Raw genomic sequence first — 16,449 nt, 5'->3', positions numbered from 1 at the left:
TGAATCAATGATAGATTTTTTCTTTTTTTTTTTCTTTTTAAAAAGGGAAAGAAAGGGGTGGGGAAAGGGGAAAAACTGAACCAAACCAGAAAAAAATGAACTCGGAGAAATAGAAAGAGAGAAGGTGCCATTGTCCCTTCTGAAGTTTTCCAAAGGCAGAGAGGAGCGAGGAAGAGCACAACGCACAGACCCAGATGTCCGACTGAAATCCCCATCAATTTCTTCTCGGTAATTTCTCCCTCGTGTTTACCCAGCGAGGGGCAGGAAGGACTTCCAAAATTAAATTAAAAAAAGGCATTAAAATGAAAAAAATTATTTCATTTTTAAAAGATTAAAAAAAAAAAAGGAGATATGATAGAACAACCCTTCCCAAAATCCTGGAGGGGCGTGAGGCAGGGAAAAAATCGGGTTTGATTTAAAAGGTGGGGGAAAAAAAAAAAAAAAAAAAGAAAAGCCAAACCAAACCAGACTTTTCTCTCTGAACACGTCATCGAGCAGGACTCTCCAGAGAGTGTGACGGTTAACTGGTGACGTAGTGTTTGGCCGAGGGCTGCCCGTAGACCCTATAGAAATCCTGCCGCCCGTGCTGCTGGGATGCGTCAATCCATTCCCTCACGGCAAGTCCCGGGAGCGACTGGGGCACGGCGGGGGCGGGCGGCAGCGGGTGGGAGTACTCCTGCGACGACACTGTCCAGGGGAAGTGCCCCGAGCGCGGGTAGGGCTGGTGCCCGCTGTGGTTGGACACCGAGGAACAGTAACAGTTATCCACGGAGCAGACGAGGATTTTGCGCCCGCCGTACTGGGAGAGCACGGACTGCTGAGATGACGTGGTGTTGGGGTAGTGAGATGGGTTGAAGACGGAGCCCGAGTGCACTGGCTGCGGGCCGCTAGGAAGTCCAACTATGTGCTGCGTGGAGCTACAAGGCACCATGGCTTGTGCGGACTGCCCCTCGCCGGCCGAAGCGCCCTGGCTCATGTACTGGCTCGCCACAGTCCCGGACGATGGCTCGAGGAAGCTGCCCTCGGGAAAGGCGGTGGAGTGCTTGCGCTTCTCCGCGCCGGAGTTGCTGACGGTGCAGGGGTACATGGGGATGCTCTGCAGAAAGGGGACGGGGGTGCTCAGAGGACCTGTGGAGGGGAACAGGAGAGGGGGATTGGATTAAGCACAGCGTGGCACAGCTCCAGGGTGCTCTGGCTGCTGATCCGAAGCGGCAGTGGAGCCCCGAGACCCACGTTCCAGCCCCATGTGTGCAGTGGCAAACCACACACACAGCCCTGTGCAGGTGGACTTGCAGATTCAGTTCTGGGCCCTTGGCAGCGGGCTCGGAGCAGCCCCGGGCACTGCTTTGCAAACAGCTCATGAACACAGTCCCTAACAGGAGCAGAGTGGGACAGCCTGGGGGATAAACACCAGTACCCCAAGGAGAGGACTGGGAAGGCTCCACAGGACGTGGTTTGCTCCCAGGCATTGGCTGGGGGCTGTGGGACCATGCCAGCCCCTGGCTGTCCCTGCCCACATGCTGACCCCCATCTTTCCACCGACTTTTCCTGGCAATGGCCAAACCCCCAAAAGCTCTGTATTTCAGGGTTTTGTGTAACCCAACAAAACACAGCTATTTCACAAGACAAGGAAAATGCCCTCAGCAGAGTCAGGAACTGGCTTGGTGACTCTCCCTGCTGACTGCAGAGGAGCTCCAAGGGGTCCCTGCCCCAAAGAGCTCTCCCCACCATTTTGTACTGGGATCTGCAGGGCAGCCAGCTACGGATACAGGAGGTAGTGAGGTCCCATGCCCCTGCACCCCTCAGGTTTCACCCACCTTCCAGCAACTTCCTCAGCTGCTTCTCCTTCTTGGCAATCTCGTTCAGGAAAAGCTTGGAGTTGAGGTGGCCGATTTTGGGTGGGGGCAGGCTGCCACCTGTACAGTTCTGAGTCCTGTTGGGGATGGCAGGCAGAGAGATGTGAGTTACAAGGTGAACTCAGGAGAGGGACAGCTCCTCCCCTCACGCCCTCCTGGAGCCAAACGCCCTCCCCAGGGTAGAGGACAGAAGTGAGCTGGCTGTCTCTGGCAGGCAGGACCTTCCCTGTCCAGTTTTGCTTGAATATCCCCTGCCAGGGCACACCTCCTGCAGTCCATGTCCCCACTGCATGGCCATCCCAGCTCATCTCTGCTCTGCTAGTGCTGCCTTTAACTCCCTGCCCTGCCTCTGCCCAGTGGAGCTGGATGGAGCCCTGCATCCCAACCCCGCTGGTCCCATCCTCTGCTCTTCCACAAGTACAACACTGAGATTCCCCTAGTCCATGGGGAGGACCTGATTCAATGGCTGCACGAGTGGATTTTTTCATCCTAACAGAGAGAGAGAGGGAAGCTGAGCATGGCACGTGCCTCTCCCAAACCCTGTAGCATCCCTGACCCTGGTCTTCCTCTGGATATTGTGCTGCTGCCACCCCTGTGGACATGAACACACCCTTTTCCCCAAACACGTCTGTCTCGCTGCGCTTACCTGTCCATTAAGATTTTCACAGACTTGGTGTTCTAGAAGTGGAAGGAGAAGCTCTGGTCAGTAAGGCCAATCCCTGCCATGGTGGCCATGCCCCCTTTCAGTGTCAGCTTCCATGGCCCCCCAGGAGGGGACAGTCTGACCATGGGCACTGAGCCCCCTTTCCCCTGCATGGGCTGCTCCAGCCCCATCTCCAGCTGTGGCACCTCCTCATTTGAGGCCAGCACTGAGCCTGCCTCACTTCTCCTTGACTTCTTCCACTGCTGAGCACTCTGGAGACATCAGCCAGCCCTGCCAATGTCGCCATCCTGCTCCCCACCACACCCCACACATACCCAATTCTTCCCACACAACCAAACCTCTCCACAGCCCCCGTCCCACCCTGGCATGGGCAGCTTGTCTTACCTTCATGAAGTTGATGTCCTCAGTTTTGTCAAACATGACCTGGACAGAGCTGAGCAACTTCTTGGCCTCCTGCATGCGCTCATTGAGGTGCAGAACCTGGGCCGCGTTCTCGTTGCAGAACTTGGCCTGGGCCTTGTCCAGGATCTCCATGGTCTTCCGCAAGTCCTCATCCAAGATCTGGTGCATCTTCTCGTACTGCAGGCGCACCTCATCCTTCAGCTGGTTCACCTTCTCCTGGGGAGAGGAGGAGGGTCAGTGCTCTGTGCTCTTTGACCTCTTCCTGGTTGTTCCAGGACACCTAGGTCCTTTCTTAGCAGTGGAGAGTGCAACCTGAAAGCTGCACCCCAGCTCTGCTCTCCTGCAACACCCAGACAGCTCAAACCCTGCTGTCAACTCCCACATGGGAGGACTTCTATGTGCCAGAGACACAACAGGGACACTCTGAAGGTTTGATTGGTTCAGCAGATTCCTGGACATACTCCCTGGGGTCTGTGTGGGGATCAGCTCCAGAGACCTAATGCCAAGGAACAACCTGCTACACCACCAATGAAAATGCGCTCCCCTGAAAAATCCCACCCATCCCTATCTGCATACTCTTTCCCACCTTCATCCTCATCCTCAGCCCCATCCCTGGCTGGAGACACTTCATGTTCCAGAGCCTTTCCCTTCATGCTCGGGGAGGCCAAGGGGCTTTAAGGACCACAGGCACTCCCTTCCTGAGAAAGGCTGTGCTGAGCTGAGGCAGGATGTGCCATCTGATATTTAAGGGCAACCTTGTTCCTCACCTCCCAACTCAACCCAGGGCCCAAGAGGCTGCAGAGCAGCTCCAAACACTTTTTTTATTCTCCCCAAATGACAACTGATGACACTGAAATGGAGGCTGGAAGTCTGTCCAGCTACTCCTCCCCTGCATGCCTGCCTTCCTCCCTGCCCACCTGGCCCCTGTGTCCCACGAGCTTGTCCCCATTGTGCCACAGGGTGACAGTCCCTGGGACTGGCCGTGGCAGGGTGAGGCACTGGTTACCTCGACCAGCCGCTTGTCTGATTCCAGCTTGTAGAGCTGCTCCTCGATGTCCTGCTCCCGCTCCTCCAGGCGGTCCTGCTGCTTCATCAGCATCTTCTGCAGAGATGAGAGAAAGCAGCATCGTCAGAGCCCAGCGGCCACATGTGCCAGTGAACATCAGTGCTGCCCACACTGGCTCTGCCCACATGGTTCAGGAAGGATGGTGCTTTTCCCCAGCAGGATGCCACTGCCAGGCTGAAAGCCCCCGTGTAGCTTGTGGAGCAGGGAACTTGGTTATTTCAATGGCAGGAATGGCAGAGGGGCTGCCTGTGCCGGGCTGTGTTATCAGCTGGGCTGTGTCCCCTGGATGGGGGCAGCACCTCAGGTAACTTTCTGCAGCCTGGTCAGTGGGGTTAGGTCAGGGCCAAGCCCTGGGGACTGTGGGGGGGAGCCAGAGAGGCTCATCCCCCGCTAAGGCAGTACCATTTGAGGCCCATCACCCATCGCCAGCAGGCTCCTGTGAGACATCACCACCTCCCTCGCGCTCCCGTACGCCACGCCAAATCCTTTCTCCCTTCCCCGCCTCCTTGACAAGCCCCAGAGCCAGCGTCAGCGTAATCTGGAGGGACAGAGTGAGGTGGAAAGGAGCCTTCCCCCGCCACACTGCCAGCCCCCAGCCCCGCTCCTTGGAGCTGGGCCTGGGCCATCCACTGAATAACTGGGACAAAACCTTATCCCCAGCTATCAGCGTGAGCGCCTCGCTCCTGCACGATTCCCAGCCTGGAGAAACCCACTGCCCATGAGAGAAGGGCTCCATCCCTGTGAGCAGGAGCAGGGCTTCCCAAAACACCCCTCAAAATCAACTCCAAATATTCGCCCTTCATGTTTACTGGGCGGAAAAGCCAGGACACCAATAGGGCGAGGAGAAGGGCTTCACCCGGCACGGAGATGCGATGTTCGAGACTCAACGATGGGGGCGAGATGGAAAGAAACCGGCAGCAAGAATGAATTTCGAGGGGATTATTGCTATTATAAACCGCCACTCGGGAATTTATAATCAAGTAATTAATTCCTGGACGAGGCGGGAGGGGGAGGGTGGCAGAGGCGCTGCCGGGATTAATTGCATTGCAGGGAAAGGCTGTCACCTCCGACTCAATTCAGGAGCAGGAATGCGAAGCCTCCTCCCTCCTGTTGTTTTTCTTAAGGTCTCAGGCACCTCCAGCCTTACTGTCACTGGGCTCCTACCACTAATAATAACGAGGAGCTAAAAAAAACCAGCTTCCCACTCACAGCACACTGCACATGCATGCCCAGGATGCACGCCTGTGCACCCACCCAGGCCCATGCAGACAGACACGCAGACAGCACATCCACTGAAACAGGGCTGAGGGGCAGTCACAGCAACGCAGACCCCCAGCCCACGGGGGGACATTTGCTGTGCATGTGTACAGAAACACAGAGGCCTGCAGCATCCACGGGCATCACTGGAAGTATCCACACCAAGAAAGATTTGAGGCATACATTAAAAATCTCATTTTTTTCATTGTAAAACAATTGTTTTTTTGTGCTGCTGCAGCAGCAGGAGGCTGCAGTCCACTCCCAGATTTAACACGGTGGGAACTGAGCTCTGGAGAGTGAGTGCAACACGATTTGCTTGAACCTTGGAGAACCAAGGGTGCAGGCAGTAACTGTGTCCTAGGTCCTGTGCCAGCAGCCAGGCCTGAGTGTGGAGCTGCTGGGGGTTTCTCTAGGGGCTCAGACAGGGTTTTGGGTCAAGCACCAGGCAGAACTGTGGAGCAAGTGGACAACTGTTGTATTGCGCTAAACAGAAAACAGCCCCGTGTAGGTGGGTTGAGAAGTGGCAGGCAAGAAGCCTGCTCCTGGGCTCCAAGGAAAGAGATTGCTTCCAACATCCCTGCTTGCATCCCTGCTTCAACTCCCAGTTGAATGTGGGAGTTGGGCAGGTCGTGCAGTGCAGGCTGAGCTGCTCACACCCCACGCTGGGCAGCCAAAGGACACAGTGAGCTTTGCACCGAGCTCTTCCCTACACCTCCCTCCCTGCCACAGACTCGCCATCTCCACCACAGACAGCCAGACCTATCCCACACCAGCCCACCAGGAGGACAGCCAAGTCTAGCCAGGCCCCCAGGAGCAGCCCCATCCTCAGTCTGACTTCTCTGTCTGCCAGCTGGGACAGGAGTGGGTAAAAAACATAGCACAGGATCCCTCACTGGGCACAGAGGCCAAATCCCCATCCCACTCTGTCATACCCATCAGGTATCTGACATATCCAAGGCAGCCACTGCCCTTCCCCCTGATGTTGCTGGGATGCTCTAGCAGGGGAAAGCAGGGTTTCCTATCACTGCCAGATGCCAGGCAGGCAGAGGCCACCCTGGCAGCCCCACTGGTCTGAGGGACCCCCGAGGGAGGCACTGAACAGCCCCGGACATGCACGTACCATCGCCCTGCAGCTGCCGTGGCAGAGCTGCCAACCTTTGTGTTTTGTAACAAACCTCAGACTGCTCCACTCCAGGAATCATGCAATTATGTGAAATCACAAATATACATATAAACATATGTAAAAATAACTTTATACATATATAAGTTAATTTAATATCACCTCACAGCTGGAAAACGTGACCAAAATCCAACTAAAGCCATAGAAATCAGACAGAATAGAGGACATGCAGTGCTTTCTTTAAACCTCATATTTGAGCCACTCTTTTTTTAGGGTGATTTAAAAACTGTATGTGCCTGGGATTGCAGTGGAATGGGAGGGCTTTTCACCCACGGCAACAAAACCTTAACAAGACACAAGGGTATGAACTACCCCTTCTGGCACCAAGGGGCAAAATCTCATTGTCTATGCAGCACAGGCTGAATTCCTTAGGTATTTTGAAAAGGAAAATATATCCCTTCCCCTTCCATCCCCTCCCAAATCTGGCATTTCTGAAGTCATGAACTCCTCCTCCTCCAGGATCAGAATTTCTCGGGGTAATTTCTCATATTTCATGCATGACCTTGATGCTGGGAGAACCGAGGCTCCCTCTGTCCAGGCACCCTTCCCAGGCTGTGCGCAACTCTGATCCCAGTTTGTCTTTTCCGAGACACGTCGCCAGTTTGCAAAACGCATACTAAAAATGCTTTTTATTCCAGCACCAGCTGAGAGTGAATTCATCTCATTAGTTAATAAATTAATCGGTGGCTGGGGTAAGTGGCTGGTCCACCATGACCCTCTAGGCCCCAGTGAGACTGGGCTAGTTCATGGACACCAGCTTATTCTGCAGGAGATGAACATAATCTCCCCCCTCCTCATGGAGAAAAATGAAGTGTGGGTACAAAAGGGAGCTCCCTTACAGGGAGCTTGCAAACACACCGTGGGCATCAACTCTGCAAGGGAGCTGGACCACCAAAGGTGGAAGGACAAAGGAGGGGACACTATCATCCACTTCCCTTCAGGAGAGAGGGTGCACTCTCCTGTGCAGGCAGAGGAGAGTGAATCCTGAGCAGCAATTGTGCCAAGTCAGATGGGTTTGGGGTATCAAGGTCATGCACTGGGACTGAAACACTGCTTGGAGGGACATCTCTGCAGGAAGCAAAGCAAACGCTGCAAGGTCTCATTGCAGGGAGGATGCACACAGCTGGTCCCCATGGGACTGTGCTGGGGGAAGGCTTGCTGACCATCGCTATCCACGGCACTTGCTGGGAGGAAACCACCACCAGGGAAACCACACCCTGCCTGCACCTTACTGCACCCCCTGCTCAGAGGGAGTGCAGTAAGGTGCAGACTATGCACTGACCCCAGCTCCCAGTGGCTGCCCCAGCATGGGACACATCCACCCTGCCAGGCAGGGCATAGGGATATGTCTGCTGGGGGACAGGGCAGTCCCAACAAAGAACTACTGCAACATTAAATGCCTGCAGCCACAAGACAGGAAGATAGTAATAAAGAGTTTAGCAGCTCTGATGATACAGGGCACCTATGCTTCTCATCCGAGACCCACTGCATGGCTGCAGCACCACAAGGCTCAGATGTGTTACACACACGGGTCCAGCTCAACCAGCTGGGAAAACCTCCACTGTAAATGGGGGCACTGGGGTGTAGGAAGGAGCTCACACCCACCCAAGACGTCCCAGGCAGGGAGCAGTCTGTGGGCACAATATTTCCTCTGACTTGTCTTAGGCTGGTCTCAACACTGCCTTCTGCCAAAGGTCACTGCTGAGCCCACAGGAACAGTGGATTATGGCCCTGCCCTGCCTGAGGCTCAGCACTCCCCTCATGCCCTCTATGCAGCCCCTAGAAGCCCACTGCTCTGGGGCCAGCAGCAGGGCAGCAAAATCCCATGACATGCCCCAAGGTTTTGTGTTCCCTGAGGCTGGTCAGGGCCCTTGTGTGCCTCCCAGGGAGAGCTGGCAGGGGAGAGCCTCTGGCACCCCTTCCCTGGGGGCTGGAGTGCTCACCAGCCCCTGCCCAATTCCTAGCAGGATCAGGAAGGAGCCTGGCAGCTTCACCAGAGGCAGAGCGGTGCCCCATGACCTGCTGAGCTGCTGTGGTTTTAAACAAGAGCTGGAGCAGTGAAAAGCCTTACTGTGTTCACAGGGCAAATGGAGCCCATGCAGCTTCTCTTGATGCCTAATAGGCACTGTGCATCCCTCAGGGCCATTCACCTTGCAAGAGCAACCGAGTGCTCACATCCTGACCTGTGGGATGCTTGCAGGATGCTAATCCCCAATAAACTCTGCTGAAACTGTCTGTGGGTTTGGAGGGTACTACAGCAGGGCAGGTGGACAAACCACAGGAGTGCACAGCCCTCATTCCCGAAGGAAAGTGGGGGAGCAGAGCCACCCTGCCCCACAGAGCACCTCTAACCACAGCTGGACAGCTGACCCAGGACAGGCACACTCACTTCTCTGCCTCGCTCCTTCCTCCTCCTCTGCGCCCAGGCCTTCCCCTCGCCGCCAAATCCCAGCCACTGAGTGAATAAGGACATTGTTTGCAGTCACCGGAAAGCGAGAACGGAGGGAGCAGCTTGGAGCATGAGGGGCAGGAAGGGTGAGGAGAAGGAGGAGGAGGAAGGTGGAACCAGAGCGAGGAAACTGCAAAGGGCAGATGCCTGCAGCGGGAATGGCTCCAGACACCTGCAGCTCAGCCCAGGGACCGGGATCAAGAGCCCCCATTGAGACACATGTCCCAGCACGTTGCTGGAGACGGGCCTGAAGTCACAGTGACTGAATTTTAATGCACCAAAAGCCCTGGGCCAAGGAGGCGAGTGCAACCTTTCGCCTCCCCAGGCCTCCCACACACAGGCTTCCCTCTCACCAGCCCCGCTCCACTGTCAGCTGGACCATTTTCTGAGAAAAACCCACGTGATGAGCTATTTTCATCCCTCCTGAAAGTGTCACCCCACCTGCTAACACATCAGAACCCTGACACTGTGTACATCTAGGGCACAGCACCCCACTGCCCCCAAAACCAGGATCTCAAATCATGAGATAATGCATCATGCACTGCCACAGCCCAAACCCCTGGAGCATCCCTCCCACCCTGCTGGTGGTCTCCTGCTGACCAGATCTAGGCAAAACCAGCTCTTTCAAACTCCCCACAGCCCTCACAACACACGCAGGAGGCTGATCCACTTAAAGAGGCAGGAAGGAAATGCTTTCTGGTTGGGGTTTCATCTTGCACACATTTACAGTAAGCACCAGGCAGAAGGGAAGGTCTCCAGCCGGAGCACGAGGTCTTGCCTCCCCTGGCCAGCCCGGAGCTAACACAGTGCTCCAGGCTTTGCCTTTTCTCACAGTGCTCCCTGTGCAGAGATCAGGCTGGTTTATCCTCAAGAGGGGAAGGAAGAGGGGAGGGGAACAGTCTGAGATATTAATAGCTGCCCTTGCTAGGAAGGGATGGAAGTAGCAGCCATGCAGTGAAGAGGCACCAAAGAGACCCCTTTTCCAGTACTGAGGGGACACCTGAGCACCAGGAGAGCTGGTGCTTCGTAGAGAAGGGCTGAAGGCCAAATAATCAGCTCCAGTTTGGGGAAGAGGATGTACAGATGCCTCTTGCAAGAGCAGCTCTCTACCCTGTTCTCATGCTGGAATGGGCGAGGATACCTCCTGCATCACCCTGTGAGATGCTGCCTGGCCTCTGAGCCTTTCCTGGAGAAGAAACCATCAGGTTTAGACCCATGTTCCATCTCCACTGGCTACCCCACAGGCACAGCCCCATGTCCCACGTCCTGTGCCACCCCAGCACAGGGCATCCCTGCAGCACAACTGGCACACAGCAGCTGGATGCTCCATGGAGCCATGACTCATGACTGCTGAGCAGAACCAGGTCAGGCCTGGCTCCTGGAGCATCCCAGGACAGTGGGCATGGCAGACCATACTTCTCTGCATGTCCCTGTACCAGAGCAGATCCTGGGCCACCAAAGGGCTGTGCTGGTGCCTGCAGCCTGGGACAGCTCTTTCCCTTGTTTACACCTAGCAGAAAGGAAGAACTTGTTAATAAAGAGAAAATACAAGGCATTGTGTAGCATTGGGCCGGCAGCAGGATTTCTGGAGGTCAGGAAATGGGGACCTATTATCTGTCAGAAAGCAACCCTTCAGGAGGATCTTGAGAATGCTAATTCACCTTCCTGGGCCTCTGTGCATCCCCCTGCTCACTGCAGCCATGAGAGTTACTTCATGCTGTGCCTCTCACACAAATGGGGGAACGAGGCTGGGGCTCTACCTACAGTTTTTGGACCCCAGCTTCAAGCCATGGCCCAGCTGCCACTGCTGTCAGTGTCCTTGGAGTAGGGATGAAGATTTGCTTTGAGAGTAAAAGGAGGATAAGGGAGATTAAGGGGCAGAGAGATGAGGCTAGTGGCTGGAGACACATCACCTCTCTACCAGCAGCCCTGCAAGTCCTGGAGGAAGGATCCTTCCTCATACTGGGTATGAGGTGATTCCAGTATGTCTGTTGTACCCTTCAAAACAGAGGCTCCCTCCATGCAAAGCACAACTAGAGGCAGTGAAAGCAGGGCAAACTGCCTATGCCAGATCTGGGGCTCAAGACTCACTCATAACATGTGCAGAAGAGGAAAAAAGGGGCTGGAAATGCACCAGGAAGACAAATACCAGGACAAGAAGCCAGTTTGCATGCCGAGCATGCAGCCAGGCGAGTCATGACTGATGCTGCTGGCTCCACAGGACAAAGATGAGCCTTGGTGATAGAATCACAGAATCATAAAATCATTAAGATTGGAAAACACCTTCAAGATCTTTGAGTTCAACCTTTGACTGAACACCTTGTCAACTAAACCATTAGCACATTATAATGGTCAGATCCAGCCATTTCTTGAACACTTCCAGGGATGGTGACTCCACAACCTCCCTGGGCAGCCCATTCTAATGCTTAACCTCCCTTTCAGTGAAGAAATTCTTCCTGATGCCCAACATGAACCCTCCCTAGCATGGCTTGAGGCTTGTCCTCGTCCTGTCACTTGCTGTCTAGGAGAAGAGGCCCACCCCTACCTTGCTACACCCTCCTTTCAGGCAGTTGTAGAGAGTGATAAGGTCTCCCCTGAGCCTCCTTTTCTCCAGGCTAAACACCCCCAGCTCCCTCAGCCACTCCTCACAGCACTTGTGCTCCAGACCCTTCACCAGCTCTGTTGCCCTTCTCTGGACTAACTCCAGCACCTCAATATTTTTCTTGCAGTAAGGGGTCCAAAACTGACCATGAAATTTGAGGTACTGTGCTGAGTACAGGGGAGTGATCACAGTTCTGGTCCTGCTGGCCACAGTACTGCTATACAAGCCAGGATGCCACTGGCCTTCTTGGCCACCTGGGCAACTGCTGGCTCATGATCCCCGGCTCTGTTTCTGCTGGGCAGCTTTCCAGCCACTCTGCCCCCCAGCCTGTAGCACTGTGTGGGGTTGTTGTGATCCAAGTGCAGCATCCAGCATTTCACTTTGTTGAACCTCATATAACTGGCCTTGGCCCATCTATTCAGCCTGTCCAGATCTCTCTCTAGAGCCTTCCTAGTATTAAAAAAGAGTGGTCTCAAAACTGAGCCTTGGAGAGCCTCACTAGTGACCTGGCCAGTAGAGCCACTTCCTGCCCTGCACCTGCCAGGAGAGACACCATCCCACCAGGGAAAATGCTCCCACACTGTGTCCCAATGCCACAGGGACAGCAGATGCCTTTGGGTGGTGCAGGAGCAAGATGGAAATGCCACCTCTGAGGGCTGGGGCTGCAGGCATGACCAGGCCCTCAGAGCACTGAGGAGCTCAAGAAATTTCATTTCTGTCTGCTGAGCAGGGAGAGAGAAGAGATCCCCAGGCAGGCCTGGGTGTGAACACAGCCCACCCCAGGCGGCTTTCAGTGAGAGGACAGCACAGGCCACCTTCATCTAGGAGTAAGGAGAGCCAGGGAGAGTCACAGGGCTCAGCTCAGTGTTTATGAAGGACAGGATCTGCATCTTCTTTGCCACCAGGGATGCAGGGGAGGAGCTCTTTTCACCACCTCTTTCAGTTTTAGGGGGAAAATGTACATGTTTAGGGCTGCTTATAAATGAGTGCCAAAATTCACCCTGCTGCTGAGCCATCTCCAGCACAGGGGTCTGGCTGCAGGCCCTGGCACAAACCTGCCCTGCCCAGCACCAAATGCCCTTTGAGCAACCAACTCAGGAGCACCAGCACTGGAGACTGCAGGGAAAGTGCAGGGCTTGTGACATCCCGAAAGTTTCAGACACCCAGACCCAAGTGCCTTGAGCAACTGTTTCCAGCCACTTGGGAGCTCAGACTGACACCAACACCTGGAGCACAACTGCTCCCCATGACCAGCGTTGCCTTGTGCTTCATCCCTGCCATGCCAGAAAATAAAATCTGGGGCCTGTAACTGTATTGAGTGGGATTCACCAGATTTCACAGTTTTTCAGAGCCTAAAAGATCATGTAATAAGTCCTGCCCTTTCTGTCTTCAGCACACTCTGTGCTTGTGGTTTCTCAAATGCTTCAATCAATTTATATGGACATTAGGGGGGCCCTACAATCCTTTTTTCCCTCATGCCTGTTTTCATACATCTGCCCCTTCCCAACCACAGATACAGATAAAAAATTCATCCAGAAAAAAAGAGCAGTCTGTCTTTGGTGGGATCATCTCCCCCAGCTGGCTCTCAGAAGCGCTCTGCCAGCTCCAGTGGTGGCAGTCTGGGCAGCAAAGGGAGATCACTCAGTGCTGAAACTCAGCTGAATCACAAACTCCTCACACCAGTCCTATTGCTCTGACATATCATTTCTCAGTTGCTCCTCCCATAACCCCCATAAAAAATTCAACAGGCTTTGGCAGCGCCCCCAATCCTGCCTCGATCTGTTGCTGTCCCAGTCTTGTCTAGCTCTGTTGAATTCCAAGATCTTCCTAATGTGACAAAATCTCAGGGTCTCAGCCAGTTGTCCTCAAACTGTGGCTGGGGGAATGGCTTGCCTTAAAAAGGAGCCATCCTGAAAAGACCCATCCTATTGCCTGGCAGCAAACCTACCCCCATCTGCAAGCCCTGCAAAATTGAGAAACCCTCACTCCCCCTTCCAAATAAACATCATGGATTCAAGATCCAGCTGGCCTGTGTGATCTCAGAGCCTTCTGCCTGCAGGGGTGAAACACAGCCAGCCTCTTCCACCCTTGCTCCCACTGCAGGCTGAGCAGCCTCTCCCCTGCCCAAAGACCTCCACTCTGCACCCACCAGGCTGAGTCCTGCCATGGGAAGCCCTGAGCTCTGAACAACAGCCTTTTTGGCTTCCCACACCGCCTGATTTCTAGTTTCTGCTCTGGAGGGAGCCTGGCATGAGGATCTGGAAGCATAAACAGGTTTTATGGGGAGCTCAGATACCTCTGAGGGGCAGAGCAGCAGCAGTACCCACGTGTACCCACATCCCGGCCATGAGACCACTGGCAATGACCTGCAGCCACGTGCCCCATCAGTCTCATTTGGTGAGCCAAAGACAAGGGTCCAGCTGCACAAGGCACCTCTCCAGACTCAGGCAGCACTAGAAAGAAAACCCTCCCTTGATTTAAAGGCCATGATTTTATTTTTTTTCCTCCCAACTGATCTAGTTAAACTTTCAACTGCTCAAGGCTATTTTAATTTGTACTGGTAAGTTAAATCAACACAAACAAGGACAGAACAGGTTTATATGCATGTCTATTACTGGCCTGCACCAACTAAAGTGCAGCTACATTTCTCCAGGCAGCTTTTTTTTTCTCTAATAAAGATAAGGGGGATGTTTTTGTGCACCTCCAACTGACAAATGGAGCCTGAAAGTGAATTGGGAGTCAAAGCCTTGAGGAAAGTCAAGGTGACTTATGCACCAATAGGCTGGATTCAAAGAGCTTTGCAAAAATGCAGATCAACTAACAAGATTTATAAAACTCGTTAGGGGCTTAGAGGTCGCTTAATTCTCAAAGGTGCCAAGGAAAGTGTCTGACTCGCAGAAGGATGGATGGGGCTCACAGAGGTGGCTATCTCAACCTTTCAGTTGCTTCAAGAAAAGCGGACTCAATTTCTCTTGGAAATGAGGTTTTGACATGCCAAAATGTTTACTGCGAGCCTTGGCTCCTCCATCATTTACTTTAAAGAAAAAGAAACCAAGTCTTGTTGCTGCAGACAACTGTTAGAAACATCTACTGAAAGCCACAGCAGAATCTGCTGCTTCAGCTCACCAGCGCCAGACACCACCCAGAGGAGTATGAGACCAGATTCAGCACACAAGCTGGAAAAAACAGAAGCGGGGAAAAGACTTCGCACTGCCACAGCTCCCCAGTGCCTGGCATTTTGCAGGCTGGAAGCAGCCTGTCAGCACCTGTGGGCAGCCAAGGAAAGGTACAGCAAGTCCATCCATCCAAATGACCATGACCACAGTCTGCTGAACACCAAGGACCCTCCATTGCCTCTCTGCTGGGTTTTTTCTCTTACCATTTTTTTTTTTTTTTCTGGTGAGGTGGTTGTTGAGAATCTGAAAGCCCGGATTATAATCTTTATGAATCCCATAGTTAGATCGCACTGAACAGCAGCCCAGCAATACCAGATGTTCAAACAAAGCTGCCAACCGACAGCTGTCTGCAGCTTGCAGTGTGTTTTTACTTTAAAATGCAAAATGATACCAATCTATATTAAAAGAGAGACGTTCAGAGCCTTGCGATAGCAGCTGAAGCCGCGGATATTGCTCTTTCACGCAGGGTGTGGCAGCAGAAGGAAATATCTCAAAAACTACTGCTTAAGCCACCCTCCCAGCTCCCCCAAATCCTGGCCCCTTTCCTAATGGGAAAGAGACTCACGTTACTGCCTGAGTGCCGTGAATGTACCAGTGCGTGTCCAAACAAGCCAGCAAAAAGAAAAATGCAGCATGAACAAACAGTGTCTAACGAAGGATGCCAGAACGAATCTGGGCGCTGCCCACACCTGGCCCTCAGTGGTATGGGGAGGACAAAGTGACACATGGCGGGATGGAGGGAACCAGTCCTGGGGTGGAGGATGCAGCCCATCCTGCACCAGTGACCAAAGTGGGACAAGAAATGTCCCTTCTGGCAGCACAGCATTGCCAGTGGAAGGGTGGGATGGAGGGGCATCTTCCCCAGCCCCGTCTGCCCAGTGTCTCACCTCAGGTTGTCCCACATCCCTCAAAAATACACAGGGATGCTCTGGTCCCACTGGAGAAACTCTGCCCGAGTCTCCTTGATGTGACGCAGGTTTTCAACTTGCCTTGCTTTGTACCTTTATTTCTTATGCTGGCTGGGACCAGCACAAACCCTACACCCGGCAACCTTTTCTGCACACCAGCAGCTGGACAAGGCAAGAACTGCAGCTCAGCCTTGCTCTTCATTATTTCTCCCTCTGGAAATGCAAGCCACCCGCAACAATCACATTTTGCGGATGGCAAGTCCCGAATACAGTAGGCATGGCACAGTACTCCTGGCTTGCAGGAATTGTGCAAAAAGCGCTCTGACTTACTCGAACGTGATGTCCCAAATTCCCCACCAGCCGCGATCACAGGAAATCTTTGGGACCTGTCCCAGGGCTGCCTCATTGTGCTCCGAGCAGCCACAGCATGAATGAATCATGCTCCTCAACGTGACACCCAGCTCCCAGCAACGTATTCAGGACCAAAATATTTACGTTGCAAATGAGTAAGAATAGGACCAGATCCCCTCCCCAGCCTGATGACATAAAAAGGCCAACCTGGTCTTGCAGTGAGCAAGTGGGTGGCAGAAGGATAGGAAAACAGGAGGCAGAGACCAGTCCCATGTCTTGCAGCCTGGATGTGCCCAGCGATGCTGAATCAGAGCCCTTCCGAGTTACAGCAAAACCCGAAAGTGGCAAGCACTGAGACTACAAACCCTGTGGTACCATGCTCCCTCCGCTCCCTCCGGGTGACAAGCGAAGGAGCATGCTGGGACCTGTAGTTTCCAGACAGCCAGCAGCAAAATGCCATCCCCCAGTAAACACATCTCAAATTAAAGTGATGCAAGGTCCCCAAACTCCTGGCAAGGTGCCAGCAGTGGCTTCCTGT

The 16,449-nt window shown here is 53.6% G+C and overlaps 1 protein-coding gene across 1 annotated transcript in view; it reads right to left on the bottom strand.

Moving 5' to 3' along the window:
• Positions 1-433: 433 nt before the first annotated feature.
• The window catches only part of TRIM8 (tripartite motif containing 8), a 28,816-nt gene continuing 12,800 nt past the window's right edge, over positions 434-16,449 (bottom strand). Inside the window, exons 3-7 of the mRNA XM_066555016.1 lie at positions 3,929-4,024; positions 2,905-3,138; positions 2,503-2,534; positions 1,818-1,933; positions 434-1,128 (exon numbers count right to left, since the gene is read on the bottom strand). Of these exons, the coding sequence (XP_066411113.1) occupies positions 521-1,128; positions 1,818-1,933; positions 2,503-2,534; positions 2,905-3,138; positions 3,929-4,024 (1,086 nt within the window). The 3' untranslated portion in view covers positions 434-520. The remainder of the gene's footprint in view (positions 1,129-1,817; positions 1,934-2,502; positions 2,535-2,904; positions 3,139-3,928; positions 4,025-16,449) is intronic.

This window comes from Molothrus aeneus, chromosome 8 (assembly GCF_037042795.1).
Source record: "Molothrus aeneus isolate 106 chromosome 8, BPBGC_Maene_1.0, whole genome shotgun sequence".
Classification (NCBI taxonomy): domain Eukaryota; kingdom Metazoa; phylum Chordata; class Aves; order Passeriformes; family Icteridae; genus Molothrus; species Molothrus aeneus.
The sequence above is the reverse complement of the archived record's forward strand: the minus strand, read 5'-3'. Positions and strand labels throughout refer to the sequence as shown.